The 18107-nt window shown below is 50.5% G+C and overlaps 10 protein-coding genes across 10 annotated transcripts; 4 read left to right on the top strand and 6 right to left on the bottom strand.

Moving 5' to 3' along the window:
• Positions 1-16: 16 nt before the first annotated feature.
• On the bottom strand, positions 17-512 carry URM1 (ubiquitin-related modifier 1; the record flags this gene model as incomplete). Its single annotated transcript, XM_041692816.1, has 3 exons — positions 17-134; positions 198-362; positions 439-512. 3 exons carry the CDS (start codon positions 510-512, stop codon positions 17-19), a joined length of 357 nt encoding a protein of 118 aa, XP_041546163.1.
• Positions 513-880: 368 nt separating this feature from the next.
• AKAW2_60664A (Elongator subunit ELP2) lies at positions 881-3388 on the top strand (the record flags this gene model as incomplete). The annotated part of the gene is made up of 2 exons (XM_041692815.1): positions 881-1009; positions 1097-3388. 2 exons carry the CDS (start codon positions 881-883, stop codon positions 3386-3388), a joined length of 2421 nt encoding a protein of 806 aa, XP_041546162.1.
• A 296-nt stretch (positions 3389-3684) lies between these two features.
• Positions 3685-4597, bottom strand: CAF16 (putative ABC transporter; the record flags this gene model as incomplete). The annotated part of the gene is made up of 2 exons (XM_041692814.1): positions 3685-4397; positions 4465-4597. 2 exons carry the CDS (start codon positions 4595-4597, stop codon positions 3685-3687), a joined length of 846 nt encoding a protein of 281 aa, XP_041546161.1.
• Positions 4598-5022: 425 nt separating this feature from the next.
• AKAW2_60662A (tRNA dimethylallyltransferase) lies at positions 5023-6603 on the top strand (the record flags this gene model as incomplete). Its single annotated transcript, XM_041692813.1, has 2 exons — positions 5023-5121; positions 5203-6603. 2 exons carry the CDS (start codon positions 5023-5025, stop codon positions 6601-6603), a joined length of 1500 nt encoding a protein of 499 aa, XP_041546160.1.
• A 534-nt stretch (positions 6604-7137) lies between these two features.
• RAI1 (DXO/RAI1 family decapping nuclease) lies at positions 7138-8742 on the bottom strand (the record flags this gene model as incomplete). The annotated part of the gene is made up of 9 exons (XM_041692811.1): positions 7138-7283; positions 7365-7664; positions 7748-7918; positions 7965-8068; positions 8125-8132; positions 8182-8209; positions 8263-8294; positions 8364-8606; positions 8668-8742. 9 exons carry the CDS (start codon positions 8740-8742, stop codon positions 7138-7140), a joined length of 1107 nt encoding a protein of 368 aa, XP_041546159.1.
• Positions 8743-9663: 921 nt separating this feature from the next.
• Positions 9664-10603, top strand: AKAW2_60660A (protein GET4; the record flags this gene model as incomplete). The annotated part of the gene is made up of 2 exons (XM_041692810.1): positions 9664-9955; positions 10014-10603. 2 exons carry the CDS (start codon positions 9664-9666, stop codon positions 10601-10603), a joined length of 882 nt encoding a protein of 293 aa, XP_041546158.1.
• A 102-nt stretch (positions 10604-10705) lies between these two features.
• On the bottom strand, positions 10706-11349 carry AKAW2_60659S (uncharacterized protein; the record flags this gene model as incomplete). Its single annotated transcript, XM_041692809.1, has 3 exons — positions 10706-10803; positions 10864-10932; positions 10995-11349. The coding sequence occupies 3 exons, from the start codon at positions 11347-11349 to the stop codon at positions 10706-10708; spliced, it is 522 nt and encodes a 173-aa protein (XP_041546157.1).
• Positions 11350-12051: 702 nt separating this feature from the next.
• Positions 12052-13358, top strand: RFC4 (replication factor C subunit 4; the record flags this gene model as incomplete). The annotated part of the gene is made up of 5 exons (XM_041692808.1): positions 12052-12140; positions 12212-12432; positions 12494-12593; positions 12650-13072; positions 13133-13358. 5 exons carry the CDS (start codon positions 12052-12054, stop codon positions 13356-13358), a joined length of 1059 nt encoding a protein of 352 aa, XP_041546156.1.
• A 226-nt stretch (positions 13359-13584) lies between these two features.
• On the bottom strand, positions 13585-14732 carry AKAW2_60657S (polysaccharide deacetylase family protein; the record flags this gene model as incomplete). Its single annotated transcript, XM_041692807.1, has 4 exons — positions 13585-13720; positions 13782-13885; positions 13966-14543; positions 14627-14732. 4 exons carry the CDS (start codon positions 14730-14732, stop codon positions 13585-13587), a joined length of 924 nt encoding a protein of 307 aa, XP_041546155.1.
• A 619-nt stretch (positions 14733-15351) lies between these two features.
• On the bottom strand, positions 15352-17224 carry AKAW2_60656S (amidase; the record flags this gene model as incomplete). The annotated part of the gene is made up of 5 exons (XM_041692806.1): positions 15352-16239; positions 16307-16501; positions 16556-16828; positions 16890-16911; positions 16971-17224. The coding sequence occupies 5 exons, from the start codon at positions 17222-17224 to the stop codon at positions 15352-15354; spliced, it is 1632 nt and encodes a 543-aa protein (XP_041546154.1).
• Positions 17225-18107: the final 883 nt, after the last annotated feature.

The raw sequence follows: 18107 nt of genomic DNA, 5'->3' as shown, positions 1-18107 counted from the left end.
TAGATAGTCATTAGCGCTAGCCCCCATGAAGCGTAGAAACGAAGACAATGTTATCCTTCTGCTGAAGCTCGTAATTCTCCTCGCCTTCGAGCTCCCAATCAGCGTCGTTGATGAGGACCAAGATTCCCGGTCGTCTGGCGCACAAGGTCAGCCTGATCGCGTTGCACTGTATTCCCATGGGATGAGATGGAACGTACACGTTGCCTTCCAAAATGAACAATTCCTGCCTCTGATCCTTCATGTAGTTCTTCACCAGATGACCCAGGAGGTAGCTGATAGTTGGCCGGCTGCCGTCGTCAAGGTGCGAAGGTAGGGTGACGTGGTGTTTGCGCTCGTTGGCAAACAGAATCTCTAGACCTCCTCTGTTTGTGCAAACCAAGCCAAGTCAGTCATGAGGAGAAGCCTGAGGTGATTGCATGATAAGGGTGAGAGCCGAACGTGAACTCAACGGTAATAGCAATGGAACCGGCGCCATCTTTGCCCAGCTCAGGGGCTTCAGGGTTCGTGGCCATCTTATTTATTATTTGTTGAGATGTATAACTAATGCCCTAGTAAGGCAAGGTAATGAATTGGGGGGTTGCGCGGGCTCGTCAGGGCTCGTGGACAAGGCGTACTTATTGCGGCGAGGATTGGAGATGGAGGGGTTGACAAAAGACGGGGTCCGGATTTCTCGCAGCTTATCGATAAGCCGCCCAGTTTGCCGGCACAAAAAGTCGGCTGGCTGTGCGATCCATTCGAACATACATGGTTGGTTGGTGACGAACAAGCCCACCCCCTCACTCTTACTTCCTTCCCTGTCTGTGGCTCCGTTGGCCTGCCTGACCCCTTCAAGATTAATTAAAAACCAATTGCTCGAACTTCCGACTTAGACGAGCTCTTCATGGTCTCCATCACGACCGAGTACATCAGCGTCGGGGGCAATAGGCATCCCGCCGCCGCTGATTGGGACGTCCAGTCAGGCGTGCTTGCCTTTGGCGCAGATAACAATGTAGCTCTCTGGGATCCTCGAGTAAGTTACTCCTCAAGATCCGCTTGTTTGCTTCCGAGATAGTGTTAGTTTGTGATACTGATGGTGGGGCCTTGGGTGATGATGTAGGAGAGCTCCCAGCGCGGGGTCTATTCGCTTCTTGTCGGCCACACCGACAAGGTCAGTGTCGTTCGGTTCTACACATGCCCTTCCACCGGAGCGAGACTTCTCTTGACTGGCTCTGTTGATCATACGGTCCGGTTATGGCGCCCCGATTCTGAAGACTCCCGCCAATTCGTCCACGCGCATACTTTGGAAGGACATACCGGCTCAGTCAATACCATCGCCATAGCTGAAGGATTAGACATCGTCGCATCGGGCGCAGCTGATGCTACTGTGAAGATATGGAAGATCAGCACGCAGGGGGAGCCGAAGGGCGAGCTCTTGAGATCTATTCCCATGAAGCCACGCTTCTTTCCGTTGGCTTTGGCGTTGACACCCCTTCGAACGGAGTCGAATGACAGACCTGTGGCTCTGGCGGTGGCAGGGACAACAAACATCGTGCAGGTATATGTAGCGGAGAACACTCTTGTCGATCCCGATTTCAAGCTTGCGGCTGTGCTGTCCGGACACGAGGCGTGGGTGCGCTCCTTGTCTTTCACGCCGGATAAGCAGAGCAAGACGGGCGATCTGCTATTGGCCTCAGCCAGTCAAGACAAGTATGTTCGACTCTGGCGATTCCAACGTGGAGAGGTTACTCAGGCCACGCCGGCGTGTGATGACGATCCTATGCTGGGTGGCTTCGAGCCGACGCTATCGAACAAGGCGCATCAGTTCACCGCGGCGGGAACCAAATACTCTGTTACATTCGAAGCTCTGTTGTTCGGAAACGAGGACTGGATTTACACGACTGCGTGGAACCCTGACCCAGAGCGCCAGCAACTTCTCACTGCTTCGGCAGACAACACATTGACCATTTGGGAACAAGATCCGGTCTCGGGAGTGTGGCTTTCTGCCGAAAGAATGGGAGAGATCAGTGTTCAGAAAGGTTCCACTACAGCTACTGGTAGTACTGGTGGGTTCTGGATTGGTCTTTGGGCCCCAGACGGCAAGCAAGTTGTAAGTCTGGGCCGCACTGGAAGCTGGCGCTCGTGGAAATATGATGCGGAAACCGATATGTGGGCGCAATCCCTGGGTATCTCAGGGCATGTGCGATCCGCCAACGGGGTCCAATGGGAGCCTACTGGAGGATATCTCCTGTCGACAAGTGCGGATCAAACGACACGTCTGCATGCCCAGTGGCTGCGGGATGGACTGAAGTCATGGCATGAATTCTCACGACCTCAGATCCATGGCTACGATTTGAATTGCGTGGACACTCTGGGCCCGGCTCGGTTCGTGTCCGGTGCCGAAGAGAAGCTATTGCGAGTGTTCAATGAGCCTGGGCCTATCGCACAGCTCCTAGAGAAGCTTTCTGGCTTCAAACAGACGACCGAAGGAGCACTGCCAGACACAGCACAGATCCCCGTCCTGGGATTGTCCAATCAGGCCCCGGCCGATGATGCGCCTACAGGTGAAGACGGAGTGGAGGGTGAGGAAGTTGGAAAAGCTCAGGCTAATCAGGCGCTTTTGGCGGAATCAAACCAACCGCCATTGGAAGATCAGCTGGCCCGCTACACATTATGGCCAGAGCATGAGAAGTTGTATGGCCACGGATACGAGATCTCAGCCGTGGCCGTCAGCCACGACCGCACACTAATTGCCACCGCTTGCAAGGCGAGTTCGATTGATCATGCCGTGGTGCGTCTGTACGACACGTCGGACTGGCACGAGATTCGTCCATCTCTTGCCGCGCACACCTTGACCATTACTAGTCTCGCTTTCTCCAGTGACGACCAGTACCTTCTGAGTGTCGGGCGTGACCGGCAATGGGCTGTTTATCAACGCAGCGAACAGGACCCCTCTACATTCTCCCTTCTAACTTCGAACCCCAAGGGCCACTCCCGAATGATCCTCGATGCCGCATGGGCACCTGCGTCGGGCAAGCCCATCTTCGCAACCGCTGGCCGGGACAAGTCAGTGAAGCTGTGGCAAATGACCGAAGGCTCTTTTGAGTGTAAATCTACCATCCCGTTGACAACGCCTGTCACTGCACTGGCGTTCCTCCCGCAGATATTCAACAACTCCTTCTTTGTGGCCACGGGCGAGGAAAGCGGGGCAGTGTCTGTCTACCAGGTTGCAGTCGACAGTTTGGAAGCCAGCCATTTGTCGAGTATCGACAAGCTTTCATCACCATCGAAGGCGATCACGCAGCTATCCTGGCGGCCGGTTCCTGATGCAGACACACGGAATTTTGCATTGGCGGTAGCAAGCGAGGACACTTCAACTCGGATATATAGTTTTTCGGACATGGTCTCATAACCAAAAAAGGCCGTATATGTACAGAACCAAAAACTAAACGAGCAGGAAAGAAAAGAAATTATAATACCATGGGTTGAAATTATGCGTAATGTTGAAAGCCCAGACTCCTGAAATGTTGAATATTTCCCTCCCGAGTCTAGAAATCCATCTAGAGACACAAATAGTTGAATGATGCTCCGAACCCCTGCTATGCATATCCAGTGATAGTGGCTGTTGAACCAATCATGTTGAACGATGCCAAAGAAAGTATATAAGAAGAGCAGATGAAACAAATGAAAAGGCGCACTTGCATGTCATCACGCAGCAGGTCGCTTTTCCAAGCCATACCCGCCCAAACCTTCCAGTGTCGGGTAAGTCTTAGCCTGACTAGTAGACCCATTTCTCGGACCCCTAGATTGCAAGTCCTCCTTAAGCCACTTCAGTACGAGCACACCGAGCTGACTATTCTCGGAAGTCTCCTTAACCTCCTCGCGGAACTTCTCAATGGGACCCCACTGACGCACGCTTCCCAAATGCATATGGACAAGGTGAGTAGGCCACAGCGACAAGTTATCCAGGATATGGGTCGCATAAACGATAGTGCAGGGTCTGATCTCGGTCTCACGCTTAAGGAAGGCCAGGAAGTTGGCGCGAGAGAGGAGGTCCAGATCGACGGTGATCTCATCCAGTAGGAGGACTTGCCAGGGTCGGAGGAGGCCCATAGCTAGCTGGACGCGACGACGTTCGCCGTCCGAGACGGCGTGCATGCGCCAGCTGAGATCGATGTCGAGGATGTCGACGAGTTCATCCCGACGGTCAGGGTATGCATTGCCGCCGACGGAGGCGAGGAGGGTAGGGACGTCAATGTCGGTGCGGACGATGTTGTTGAGAACCCATTCCATGCCGAGGTAGGTTACGCCTTCGAGGCCGTCCTTGAAAGGGTCTTTGCCTGCTACGGTGATGGTGTCTGTGGGAGCTAGACGTTTGCCTGCTAGGAGGCGGAGGAGGGTTGTTTTCCCTGCGCCATTGGCTGTTGACAGTGGTTTAGAAGTTAGTTTGGCTGATATGTGCAGCAGCAGCAGTGATATTGGACATACCTCCGATAAGTAGGGTTCGACTGCCGGCGGGGGCCTGAAGATTGACATCGGTCAAGCCCGGAGAACCATCGGGGAACTGGAAGGATAGGTTCTTGACCTCAATTGAGGGGGAAGGGGCGTTATTGTCTGTCATGGCGAGAGATGCAAAGAGGGCAAAAAAAGATGAGGGGTAAGTCCAGTTGATAGTAGGATAGCAGACTGCTCTTATCTAACTAGTAGTGTGGGTCACTCCGGTCTATGTATGTCGTCGTAGATATTTATTGACGGTCCAAACGAAAATCTATTATTGAAAGGAAGGGAATAAAGTCTGTGCGAAAAGTGTAATAAGATTCAGGGAGAGAAGAAAAAAGGAAGAAGAAGAGGAGGAATTGGAGGAGGAGCGATAAGACCCGATGAGGTAATAATGGATTGCGATGGCGGGGGAATTTGCGCCGGGAATTTTTCCAGAGCCGCACCGCCAGAATAACCTCCCTTCGAGCCCATCAGCTCGCGGTCTTCTTTGCCAGATGCATTTGTCGAGGTAAAGATGCTAATTCGGCCCTATTTCAAGTTCCTCTCATGCAACCATTCCTCCGACGCTTTATGTCTCTCAAACGCCCCTCCGTTATGAAGCCGCTCATCGCTGTCGTCGGTGCCACGGGCACGGGCAAATCAAAGGTGAGAGCGTTTACTCCGCCAGGATCTTGGGATTGTCTTTTTTTTCTTTTGAGGCATTGCTTTACTGAAGGTTGTAGTTAGCTTGCAGTGGACCTAGCCTCGCGATTTAACGGGGAGATCATCAATGGCGATGCCATGCAAATGTATCGCGGTCTCCCTATCATCACCAACCAGATCCCCGTCGAGGAGCGAAACGGTGTCCCGCACCACCTGATAAGCTGTGTTGAGCTGGATGAACAGCCATGGTTCGTGGGCAGATTCAGAAGCGAAAGTCTCCGACTCATTGACGATATTCACGCCAGAGGGAAAACTCCCGTCCTGGTCGGCGGTACCCATTACTATACACAAGCCGTCCTGTTTAAGGATCAGCTACTTGGCGAGGATGCCACCGCAGACGATGTGCCGGAGGAAGCGGAAAATCGATTGACGGAAGATAACGACCCGAAGTCTTCGACTAAATGGCCCATTCTTGACGCTCCTACTGAGGTGGTTCTGCAGAAGCTGAGAGAAGTCGATCCGGTCATGGCGGATCGATGGCATCCGAATGAAGCACGCAAAATCCGCCGCTCCTTAGAGATCTATTTCCAGACCGGCAGGCCCGCGTCGGAGATCTACGCGGAGCAACAGCGGACGAAGCAGGCAGCCCTGACTCGGGATGACTCCCTTACGGGTGCCGGCCACTTGCGATTCCCGACGATGATATTTTGGGTGCACTCGGAGAAGGAGACGCTCAACACGCGGCTGGACAAGCGGGTGGATGCAATGCTAGAGCAAGGACTAATGACAGAAGCCAGGCAGATGTCGGATTACCTCCAGGAAAAGAAAGCCCAGGGCGTCTCCGTTGACCAGAGCCGCGGTGTATGGGTGTCTATCGGATACAAAGAGCTAGCACCCTATCTCGAAGCACTACATGCAGGCTCGGTGGATGAGGCCGAGCTAGAGAACCTCAAGAAATCTGGCGTTGAGTCGATCAAGACTGCAACGCGGCAGTATGCCATGTCTCAAATCAAATGGATCAGAAACAAGTTATGGCAGGCCCTTGCAGACGCAAGCTCGACCAATCGCCTCTACCTCCTTGACAGCACCAATGTCGACGCATGGGAACAGAATATTACCGAGCCGTCCGAACGTCTTGTCCGCGCTCTGCTGGAAGACGAACCCACTCCCGACCCGAAATCACTGTCAGAACTCGCAAGGACCGTTTTAGGCGCCAAGGAGTCGCAGCCGCAGAAAGAGTCGGGATCCGTCACCAAGTGCAGGACTTGTGACATCTGCGACAAGACCATGATGGGTGATGAGCAATGGCAAATACACATCAACGGCTCAGTCCATAGGAGAGCTCTTAAGAGCGCCGCCAAACGGGCCGCGCGTGATGAATATCTACGAAAGCGACAAAAGCTGCTACACGAGGGCCAGGAAAAGGGCCCTGATTCTCCTGCGGAGCCAGATGTACAAGCCCCTCCGTCCCCTCAAAACAGATAGACAAACAATGAATGTCTCAGAGAATTCCAACAGCACCGAGGTGCCTTGCATTACGATGCAAATGTATTTGTGAGACCCTTGGGTAACTATGTAGAGAGATACTTCAGCGCAGTGCATGCTAGCAGACCCATCTGCATTCTTGCTTTCACACCGTAAATGTTTGCAGATAGCGGGTGCAGTCAAGACATCATTTGAAGAGCCCATAACATCTGGCCGAGTTTGGTATAGGGCCTGGCGTTTGGGGCAGCAAAATAGATGTCAGATAGAAAGCATTATATGCAGTGATTGCACGGCACATACTAGTCACTGCACTGGTTAGATCCGTCCAGCGACCGGGTCGGTTCAGACGATGTCGCAAGCGAGATCATATGCATCAAGCCAAGAGGCATGCATATCCATATGTGCGGTTTTGTTAGCAGCCCCATCACTTTTGCGCAACTTGGGGCCGCGGAGAGTCTCTCTTATTGGAGTAGTCCACAGACGCAGAACCATTGGAAATAAGAAAAAACGTCAATGATTCAGTGTTTGTATGGCTCAAGATTTGGATCTCCAGGCTGAAAATGCTGGTGAGATGATATCGCCAGTTCCACTCTCTTCCACCTTAAAGACTTCGATTAGTGACGATTTCTCACGTTTGCGTATTCTCCATGTGCCTTCCTCTTGGATAGTAGTTTTAAGCCCTGCAACAGTCAGTTTAGATCCCGTTTCTTTCTTTCTTCGAGAATTATAATTCGGGCAGGCGAAATCGAAGGTATACGCACATTCAAGAAAGGTGGCCGCAAAGTTTATGCAAATATTTCCGTCCCAAGTCCCACGGCCAAGCTTCTTGACTTTTCCAGGTATGGCGGCAGTCTCGAGCTCCTCAAGACGATGGACGATACCTTGTTGGTCCCGAAAGCCGACAATGATTTTGGGTACACCGAGCAAGAATGACTGGGCCCAGAATTTCAAAAGCTTTCTTTCGTATTTGACCATGTCCCGGTCATTCCTTATTTCGGCGGAAGTTTTCAGTTCTACCCAATGGATAGGATCTTCTTTTCGCTCAGGTTTGCAATCCCAGACTGTGAATAGGATGCGTTAGAACATATTCATATGCTTTGCTGCAAGTGGTGGCGATGGAGCGGTAGGTGGCCTTATGACATACTTGCATCTACCTCCCCACCAATAACTAGGCGTGCGCGGCCGATGGCAGTGCGCACCACTGAACAATACTGGGCATTGTTGTTTACAATGAGCTCCTCTCGGTTTTCAATCTCTCTGCGAGGAGTCGGGTCCCATGGCTGATCGAGCACTGAAAGAGTCTCGAATTTATAGCCTGACTTGGTCAATAACATTTCTTGCAATAAGGAGTGAGGTCTCACCCCAGTAGGCCATCAGATCCTGAGATGCCATTCCCGGAGGCATTCGTTGGTTCTTCTGAACTCGTTTCTGCTCATTTTTGTAGCTGTTGTTCTCTTCGATAAATCTAGACGGTTATTAGAGTCGAGAGCCAGTAGATATAGCAGGCTAGCATGAACCAACATTGTGCCCTAGAAGTACATTAGCAATGAGTCCCCGATTTAATGGCCCATAACATACCTGGAAGCAGGTCGCGTTCATTTCAAATCTGTACGCAAATCAATGGCTGAAGCAGGAAAGCGACGATTTGTGAATACACACCCATTCAAGTTATCAAATGGAGCTGCAAGGATCTAGATTTACCGAACATGAGCATATTTCTCGGTCCCATCCAATTGGTACACATTATAAGCGATATCTACCTTGGTCATCATGCCTCTCCATGTGATGATATCAGCTTCACATTTCTTCTGGGTTTCTTGTTCCAGAGCCATGATTGTTTCGAGCAGAGCGTCTAGATGCTCATCAGCTGAATCATCTAGCTTTTGAAATGACTCGAAACCGCGGTTCAGGTCCGCGGGGAGGCATGGCGGATAGTAGTATTTCATTGATGAATCTCCGAGATGGAACTTATGCTCATCATCGTAAGAGAAACATGCAATCTCCTGGACAACGGTTAAGGGCCGGCTTTGGGCATTCGGAATTGGATATACTAGTGAAGCTTACCTTCGGACGTCGAATGGCAGCGCTAGCTTCGTAGAAGCGACCAATGGGCTGAATGTCAAAGGCCTTGCGGTCCATGTTTTTGAGATATTGCCCGGGTCTGGTTGGTGACTGGATGTGAATGCGCCGAAAGGGTTACTACTCTATGTACTCTTTCTGCCGTGCGCGTGCGCCTTTCACGAGATTATACCAGGGATTAAGACCGCATGAACTCAAGTGTCAAAGGTGTACTGATGTTGCTTCGGTAGAAAACAATTTGTAGTAATAAGAGCGAACTCATCCACTTCAAATATAGCTAGGTAAGAACCCTGCAGCTCGCGAATGTGGAGTGGAAGAAATAAGTTAGATCGTCGTTGCAGTAGTTCAGTCCAGCTGCTCCCGTCATTCTGGAAGAACCGAAGCGCGTCCCCACCAAAAGTCGCCCGGCCATCAACTTTCCCGGCCGCAAGTTGGCTTGACATCGTCAACCATCCCCCGTCCAGGCCTGTCGAACTTGTTGTGGCCGCTTTATCTTCGCTTCTACCCTCTTATACTATTTTGTGTGGTTGTATCGCTATATCAAGCCATCATTTTCACTGCATCTCCGACCTCTTGCATAGTCGCCCCTGGTGATTCATCCGTACAAGATGACCTCACGTATCGACAAGACAATTGCTCGACAACGAGAGAAGTGAGCCAACCCCACCTTGCTTCCCCCCACAGAGTAGTTTCTTGATGTCTACATGTTTTGCCAAATGGAATATGATAACTGACGCATCTTGTCTTCCTGAAGGATCGCTTCTGGTGCTTACTATGAAGCTCACCAGCAACTGCGGGTCATCGCTGCGCGGTATATCAAGCAAGCGAACTACGATGCGGCGGCAGAGATTCTTGCTGGCGGCGCCGCCGCACTACTGAAAGCTGGATCTCAACAGGGTGCTTCTGCCAGTGGCGGCGATTTGGCGATCATGTTGGTGGTTGAAGTCTACACAAAGGCGGGGTGGGAGATCACTGGAGGAAATGACGATGCGGAGGGGCGGGCTCGGAAGAGTGAGTGCTTGTCTATGCCCTGTTACACATCGCCGCGCCAGGTTGCCGATGTATTACGATGCCTTTTTGAAGTATATGCAGACTGACCGAGGGCTCCCTCAATCTACAGAGCGCTTAATCGAACTTCTGCACGAATTCCCGCCCGAAGAGCCTACCCGGAAAAGGTTTATCCAGGAGATGATCGGTTGGAGTGGCAGGTTTGGACCCTTAGAACGCGGCGACCCTGAGTTGCATCATGCCGCTGGATCGGTATACGCGGAAGGTATGCAGACCCATATTAATTCTGATTTTGAGGGCGACTTCATAACAGCTATCTCTAGACCACGAACCCTATGACGCGGAAAAGCATCTCATCTTTGGTACTTCGGAATCAGCTGAGACTCTGGCCAAACTGGAATTCGAGTGGTACACCCATGACGAACCGCACACTGCCGCACTTTATGCCTCTCGCGCGGTATTCCCATATCTCTTGATCGGAAACCTCCGCAGCGCCAACAAAGCCTTCCTCATTTTCACGTCAAAGCTTTCCTCCACAAACCCCTCACTCGGCGTGCAAGATGTCAGCAGCGCTAGCTCTGACGTACGCGTCTTCCCCGCGCTGCCATTGTTGAATTTCATCAGCATGCTGCTCCTTACGATTCAGCGCGGTAGTTCGGATTTGTATAAGCAGTTGACGGCGCATTATGCATCTCATATCAGAGACGTCGGAATCTGGGATGACGCCCTGTCTCAGATAGGCGAGCAATATTTCGCAATCAAGATCCCAAGGCAGAGCAACCCGCTGCTGGATATGATGGGAAGCATGTTCTTTGGTGGCGGTCAGGATGGTGCTGGTGCCCGGATGGCACCTCAGGGCAGAGGAGGGTCGAAGAGGGTGGAAGCGCCTCCGACGAGTATGGAGCTCGATTAGAGGGGAGTCAAGGGAATTTGATGTTGTAGTAGACTGCAGTCTGATCGCATCATTCATCACGCATAGTAATTAGTATAGACCATCATATCGCAAACGAATCGATTAGGCCCTCGAGTCGACTTCAGCCTCGTACATCCAGTTATCTTCCTCCAAGGCGGCAACCTTATTGCGAAGGCTCTGGTGTATACGGTTGAGTATTTCTATAGACATCAGCCGAATCGCATCGCAACATAGACCCTGGGAATGTAATCGAGGCTCACCGGCAGGCTCGATACTCATTTGTCTGTTTCGATTCCGATACATCATCTCAACAAGGTTTGCCTCCATCTCTAACTCATTATTAGCTCGCCTGACTTGGGCCCTCGGGGCGCGGAGCTGAATCTCCACCTACTCTCTTTCTCCTGCGCACTCAAATTGCTCCCTGCTGCGCCGGAACCATCGCCGGCACCCACACCTTCTATATCCTCCAATTCCTCGCCATCTTCACCAATCAAGGGGGGTAGTACAGGGACATCAAGCTTGTAGCTACCGTTCTTGTCCTTAACCACGATTTCCCCGTTGTCAACGGATCCGGCGCTCAAAGATGTAGGTGCTTCAGCCGAATTTGATTGCAGCAGCTGCGATGATAGGCCAGAGGTTCCGTTGCTGGGCTTGCCCTGCGCAGATGAACCTGCGGGGCCAGTCGAGCCAGCGCGTTTGCTAATGTGGTGGTGGAAGAGATTGCGGCGGACGGAGGTTGTTCCCATTGTGGGGGCGTAGGGGTAGTAGGTGTAGAGGAATACTGAATGTGTACACAAGTAGGTATAATGTGTAAGGATGCCTCTAAGCTGATTAGCAATGTGTTTTGGGTCCAGGCAAAACTGGTTTCGGTAGTCGTGAGGTCGATGTTGTAGCAACCGAAAGGACTGAGTAAATGAATTTAGAAATGGATGGTGAGATTAAGAATATCCGACGTAGGAGTTCGAGTGAGCATAATAATTGCTGGCCTGGAGCAATATCTTATGGTTATGGGGCGTGAATACAGAAGACCCTAGATACGTATTGAGGTTGAAGTTGCAAGGCGGGATTCCGAAAGGCATCACCAGCAAAACCCATCAGTCAACTGGCTGCCTCTGAGAACAAATGTGTGCTTGAGCAAATCAAAACCGGTATTTCTATACCTGGCTCGGTAATAGTATAAACGGGTATTATTTGCATTATCCCATCGTAACGAATGAAATTCTTTGGGATCGTGCAGGAGTCCAGTCGCTTTTGGCTTCAGCACCGGCGAACAATAACTACCCTTTTGGGCCAAATCTATGCCGACGCGTCTCCGCCTCGACTTTCGCGTCTCCCGCTTCTTCAATTCTAACCCATCATCAGCACTTTTGCTCCTGCTCTCGGTCTAGCACACAACGAAACCATTCAGTCTGAGGTTGCATAAAATTTACATCAAGTTATTATTCGCTATGGTTCAAGCCGAATCCTCAGCCAGTGCCTCTCGCAATGGCCTCAAGGCGCATACGGCTGGCGCCCCTCCTGACTATGAATTGCCCTGGTACGTACATCAGGTCCCAGCACCAAGGCCAGCTTAGAATGCCGAGTTTAATTGCCAATCTTTGAAAACAGGGTAGAGAAATATCGCCCAGTATTCCTCGATGACATCGTTGGAAACACAGAAACAGTCGAGCGCTTGAAGATTATCGCTAAGGATGGAAACATGCCGCACGTTATCATCTCGGGCATGCCTGGTATCGGAAAGACAACTTCGATCTTGTGTTTGGCGAGACAGCTATTGGGGGACGCATATAAGGAGGCGGTTCTGGAGCTCAATGCTAGTGATGAAAGAGGTACATCTACCGCACTATGAGAGGGAGACGAGAGGCGGCTTTGATCTGATCTGCTCTACAGGTATCGACGTGGTACGAAACCGGATTAAGGGCTTTGCCCAGAAGAAAGTCACCTTGCCGCCTGGTCGCCATAAGCTTGTTATCCTTGATGAAGCCGATAGGTACGTACTGGACAATGAGCTATAACGTCTGTCTTGGATGCTCACGCATGGTACAGCATGACATCAGGTGCCCAGCAAGCTTTGCGGCGTACAATGGAAATTTACTCATCGACGACACGATTTGCGTTCGCCTGTAACCAGTCAAACAAGATCATCGAGCCGATTCAGTCGCGATGCGCTATCCTACGTTATGCTCGGTTGACCGATGCGCAAATCGTCAAGCGTCTGAAGCAAGTATGCGACGCCGAGAAAGTGGAACATAACGAAGAGGGCATTGCCGCCCTGGTATTCAGTGCTGAGGGAGATATGCGTCAGGCTATCAACAACCTGCAGAGTACATGGTCGGGTTTTGGTTTCGTCAGTGGGGACAACGTTTTCAGGGTAGTCGACAGCCCGCACCCGATCAAGGTCCAGGCAATGATCAAGGCTTGCTGGGAAGGCAAGATTGATGCGGCGTTGGAGACACTCAATGAATTATGGTATGTATCCCATTGCAGTCTAACTATACGTTCGTGGATTTATTTTGACTGTATCTATAGGGATTTGGGGTACTCCTCCCATGATATCATCAGCACCATGTTCCGTGTCACCAAGACAATTCCCACTCTGTCAGAACATTCCAAGCTGGAATTCATCCGGGAAATTGGTTTCACGCACATGCGCATCCTAGACGGCGTGCAGTCACTGCTCCAACTCAGCGGCTGCGTTGCGAAGCTTTGCAAGATCAACATGAAGCCGCAGCTCTTTGAGCCACCGAAGAACTGAGATGAAAATGAAAGTGTAAATTAGATGCAGGCATAACTTGGAGTTTGGGGCGTTTACAAAGCAAGGCTATATCAAGCCCTGGGGTATTTAGCATATGTCGAACACTTTTGATTTTCAAGTTATCATTGATATAGACTCCCGGTATCATTCATTAGGCTCAGTTCATACATCATAGAACTTGCATGTTGGAGACTATGCAACTCGTGGCCAGCTCAACAGTCCGGGTTCACTTCCTTGCAGGCATGGGAGCAGAAGGCATCCTAGCGCCCTCCGGCGGCTTGTTCTTGCTCTTGAAATCATCGCACATCTGTTCGAAAGTGACCCATTCCACGCCCTCGTGCTTGTTGATATATTCAATGATCCTAGATCCGATCAGCAAGGCATCCCACATGAGAATTCGAACCAGACAATCACCCAACTTACCTCTCATGCATAAGAAGAACATGCGGACGACCCGACACATCAGGATGAATAGTCATGGGAAAGACAAACTCATCGTACTCGCGATAGAAGTAGTCAAAATGATCCTGCCAGAACATCAGTTACATCAAAAGGCCCCAAGTTCCAACGAATTAAACCCCCTAGGACGGAAAAGAAGCAAACTCACCTTCCAAAGCTCCTCAACATCCTTGGGATTCACCCAACCATGACTATTCGGCGCGGACTTGATAAACATCATAGGCGGCAAATCATCAATATACCAATTGCCCGGGATCTCCACGAGCCCCGTATCCTGGCCCCTAACCAGCGGCTTCATCCAAGTCTCCGCCTTTTGGGAATAATCAATCTTAGTCCAAGTATCGCCCGTTCTCAACCAATACATCTGACAATCATGATGAGACATGGAATGATCATATTCAATTCCATAGGAGAGCAACAGATCGGCCATCTCTTTACTGGTTTCCCACCATGGCGCAACGATGCCCCGCGGCGGCTTGCCAGTGAAATCGTACAGTAGGTGATAGGTCTTATCGAGGATGTCGCGTTGCTGCTCGAGGGTCATGTCGGAGGGGTTTTCGTGTGTGTAGCCGTGCAGGCCGATTTCGTGGCCGGCATCTCGTACCATGGCGCATTCTTCGGGGAAGGTTTCGAGTGAGTGGCCGGGGATGAAGAAAGTGGCTTTGATGTTGTATTTGGAGAAGAGTTTGAGGAGACGTGTGGTGCCGATGTGGCCGGCCCAGAGTCCTGCAGGTTGTGAGTGAGTGTACTACCACTACTACTATCGATTGGGTGTTTGTTTCTGCTTATTGTTTGGGCTTTTTACTTACCTCTACTGATATCGTTGGAACTGTCCTCGCCGCCGTAGGATCCCAGCCAACCGGCGACGGCATCAATGTCGACGCCATAACTGACGAGAACGCGCTTCTTGCCCATGTTGGTGTTCTTTTTCCTGTGTTAGGGAGATTGGGTTTAATCTCAGATGATGTGGCAGACCTATGTGTCGGAAATGTAGGTGGATTGAGTGAGAAGCAGGCAGTCAAGTCTACACGTTTAACCGAGGGGTAACACACTACCCCCAACCTTGGCCATTGGCTATTCTTTTATATAGTCGATCAGTGAGGGGGTACCGACTAATTTGGTCATATGCGATAACTGATCGGAGGGGGAGAAGATAAGGCGCGATAACCGGGCATGGAGAGAGTCGGTACTACAGCAATAGAGAGCCTTATCAGTATACAGATGCTACTGTAGCCATTAGTACTCCGTATTATTTAGTCGATAACTGTCATGATTCGATCTAGTCTGATTAGTCTGCTAGCTATCTAGATACTAACTAGTTAGTACCTGCTCAGGATTGAAACACAGTATATTGGCTTACTCCAACAGTGACGCCTCCACTTCTGGCAGTGACTCCAACGGCCCGGTTGGAGTAAGTCTCGCGGGAAAGTGGGGGTTGCGCTCGGAGCGATGGAGATATCTAGATGATTATCTAGAGTAAACCTTAGAGACACCCCGAGATTGGACTATTGGACTATGCTATAGATGTCTCAAACTAGCTGCGCCAAATCTTCTCAATGGCAGTCGCTGCTCCTAGGACCTTCTCCTCTTCTAGTTTCTTGCCGATGATTTGAACATTAATCGGATGACCATCCATAGCCTCCGCATTGTAAAGCCCCCAATTCCATGCGTCCAGTTCATTCCTCGGTTGATATCCTGCTGGCAGTTCGTCCACCTCAGCCCGCACCTGATCCACTGGGAATGTAACAGCGGAGTAATCAAGGAAATTCCAGATTTTCGTATATCCAACCCACCGCAGCGTTCGATGGGGAATAGCAGGATGGGGCGTTGTCGGGGCCAAGAGTACATCAATGGGGTTCCCAGAGGGAGAGCGGGTTGCGTTCCATTTATCCAAATATTTCTTCTGCAGCGCAATCTTCTTCTTGTTGAGCTGCCAGTACTCGTAGACGGAAATGGCCTTTCCACGATTCACCAATGCTTCCACGTGGGGGATATAAGGCTCCCCGGCAGCTTCCACATCGCGGCGGATGTCTTCACCCCCATCCACAGTGTAAAAAGTGTCCATGAGTTGGATATATTCTAGATGATCGGAAGCATCCCAGAGGACTAGCTCGTGGCCGTGCGCTTCAAGTTTTGCGGCAAGATCCCGGAGCGCTCTCTCGATGGGAGGATGAACCTTCACCACTCCATCGTCTAAAATGAGTCCGATCACCATAGGCCGGTTTTGGACTTCTTCGTGTGCGCTGTCGTTCCAGGGTAACGGGGTACATTTGGGGTCTAACTGCCACGGATGTGCATTAGCAATCAGTCGGCTTACATAGCAGAGAGATGATAGATCTCGTGCCATGGGGCCTACTGAAGAGGGAACATGCTCCTGCCCCTCGGTAGACACCGGTACGCCATGATACGGAAGCCTACTGCTCTATAGCGTTTGTCGGTCAGGTCAGTTCACTTTACCTTAGCAGATCTGGGAAGGTGGTTGGACTTACACTAGGCTTCAGGCTATACAGACCCATGTGACTCTGAGGAATCCTCACACTGCCACCGATGTCTGTTCCGTATCCCAGGATAGAGCCGTGCAATGCCAATAAAACAGCTTCCCCTCCGGTAGAACCGCCTGGTGTAAATTCAGGATTCCGTGGGTTGACGGTCAGTCCCCAAAGCGGATTGTCTGTTTCAGCCCACTAAGTTACAGGTCAGAACTGTGGCTTTCATTGACGAGATAGGTCGATACAAACCATTATACTCTGTGGTAGATTGGTTTTCGCCAGCACAATAGCGCCCATATCCTTGAGCATTTGCACTAGGACTGCATCTTCTGTAGCGGGAGCAAAAGAACGTCCCACATAGCCAAGTGTGGTGTCAACACCCTTGACATTGAACTGATCTTTTACTGTAACCGGAATGCCGTGGAGTGGTCCCTTGATTTGACCAGTTTGTGTGAAGGCATGGTCAAGTTGCCGGGCTTGTTCTAAGGCATCTTCGAACACAATTTCCGTGAGGCAGTTGGTCTGTCGGATCATGGGTATTAGTGGTGATCTATAGAAGCTTGTCTATGCCAGTTCCACCTACCAATTGATGGGCTACCACAGCTCTGGTGTCAAGAGAGTCAGTCAGAGTGGGGATAAAGCTAGACAGGGCAATGCAGGTCACCTTCTGATAAAAGCTAATGTCGTCTGCTCAGCTGTGTATTTGCCCGATTTCAGGCATTCGAAAAGCCTAGGCACGCTGTCGATGTCTGTGATCTCCTGGATTGCAGGATCTTCATGGATACACGTGCGCTCCTGGACAGAGAGCAGCTTGGGGAGACGCCGGTCGATATCATTGACTTGAAACGGCTTTAGGAGCTGATTCCGTAGAGAACGCTTCCGGGAAACAATTTGCTCCCACGACTGAAGGCTTCCCATTATGGTAAAGATATTAGTATCGAAGAACAAATGGGATCAAAAGGTCTTATGCCCGTAGTCGTCACTTCCTCCTTTAATAGTAGTATATATGATAGTACTAACAGATTAATGTCAATGTGCTAGTGCGGGCCTTAAATATAAATCGGAGTCATCAACTAGTAGTTAGTAGTAACCTGGCAATTCTCGGAGCAGATACGGAAAAGTCAAGCAGTACAACTTGTTGAAGGTGGGGTTAACTACGGGATACAAGGGTCATTTGATAGCGAAGCCAGGCATTCGTGCGGAGTAATCGGAATTCAGTCTTGATAAGAAAAATCGACCCCCATCGGTAGATTAGATTCTAACAGAACGGATTTAGACTGCATTTGGATTGATTGAACCTTGGCTAGTCAGGCACGCCGAAGTAATTCCGGGGGATCGCTGATCAACCGGCAAATATTTTTTCTGGGGGAGACTGCCCAAGCGGAAGATAATGCTTAAGACGTATTTGAAAAAGACAATGCTCAAAGAGAATCTGGGGAAACGGTAATTGTATTCAATACTGCCTTCGAAAATAAAGTCAGGTTACCTTAAGAGGGAGAGAGAAAAAAGGATTGGATTAGAATTGGAGTGGGGGAATGAATCCCCACCAGGATCAAATCCACAACTGGAAACACCGGCCACACGCCGGCCAGCTTTTCCCCTTCGAATTTCCCCGTTTCTCCTCACTCAGCTGCCGACGCCTTCCATCACTGGCTGTGAGCTCCGAGGCGTGTTGGAAAACAATTTTGACCTGTTCACAACAATGCTCATGACTCGTGAGATGCATTGTTCAATGTTGTCTTTCTACTACTTGTCTCTCGATTACTAAGTTCCTTTTTTCAACCATTCAGCCTCAATAACT

Source organism: Aspergillus luchuensis, chromosome 6, assembly GCF_016861625.1.
Source record: "Aspergillus luchuensis IFO 4308 DNA, chromosome 6, nearly complete sequence".
Lineage (NCBI taxonomy): Eukaryota > Fungi > Ascomycota > Eurotiomycetes > Eurotiales > Aspergillaceae > Aspergillus > Aspergillus luchuensis.
The sequence above is the reverse complement of the archived record's forward strand: the minus strand, read 5'-3'. Positions and strand labels throughout refer to the sequence as shown.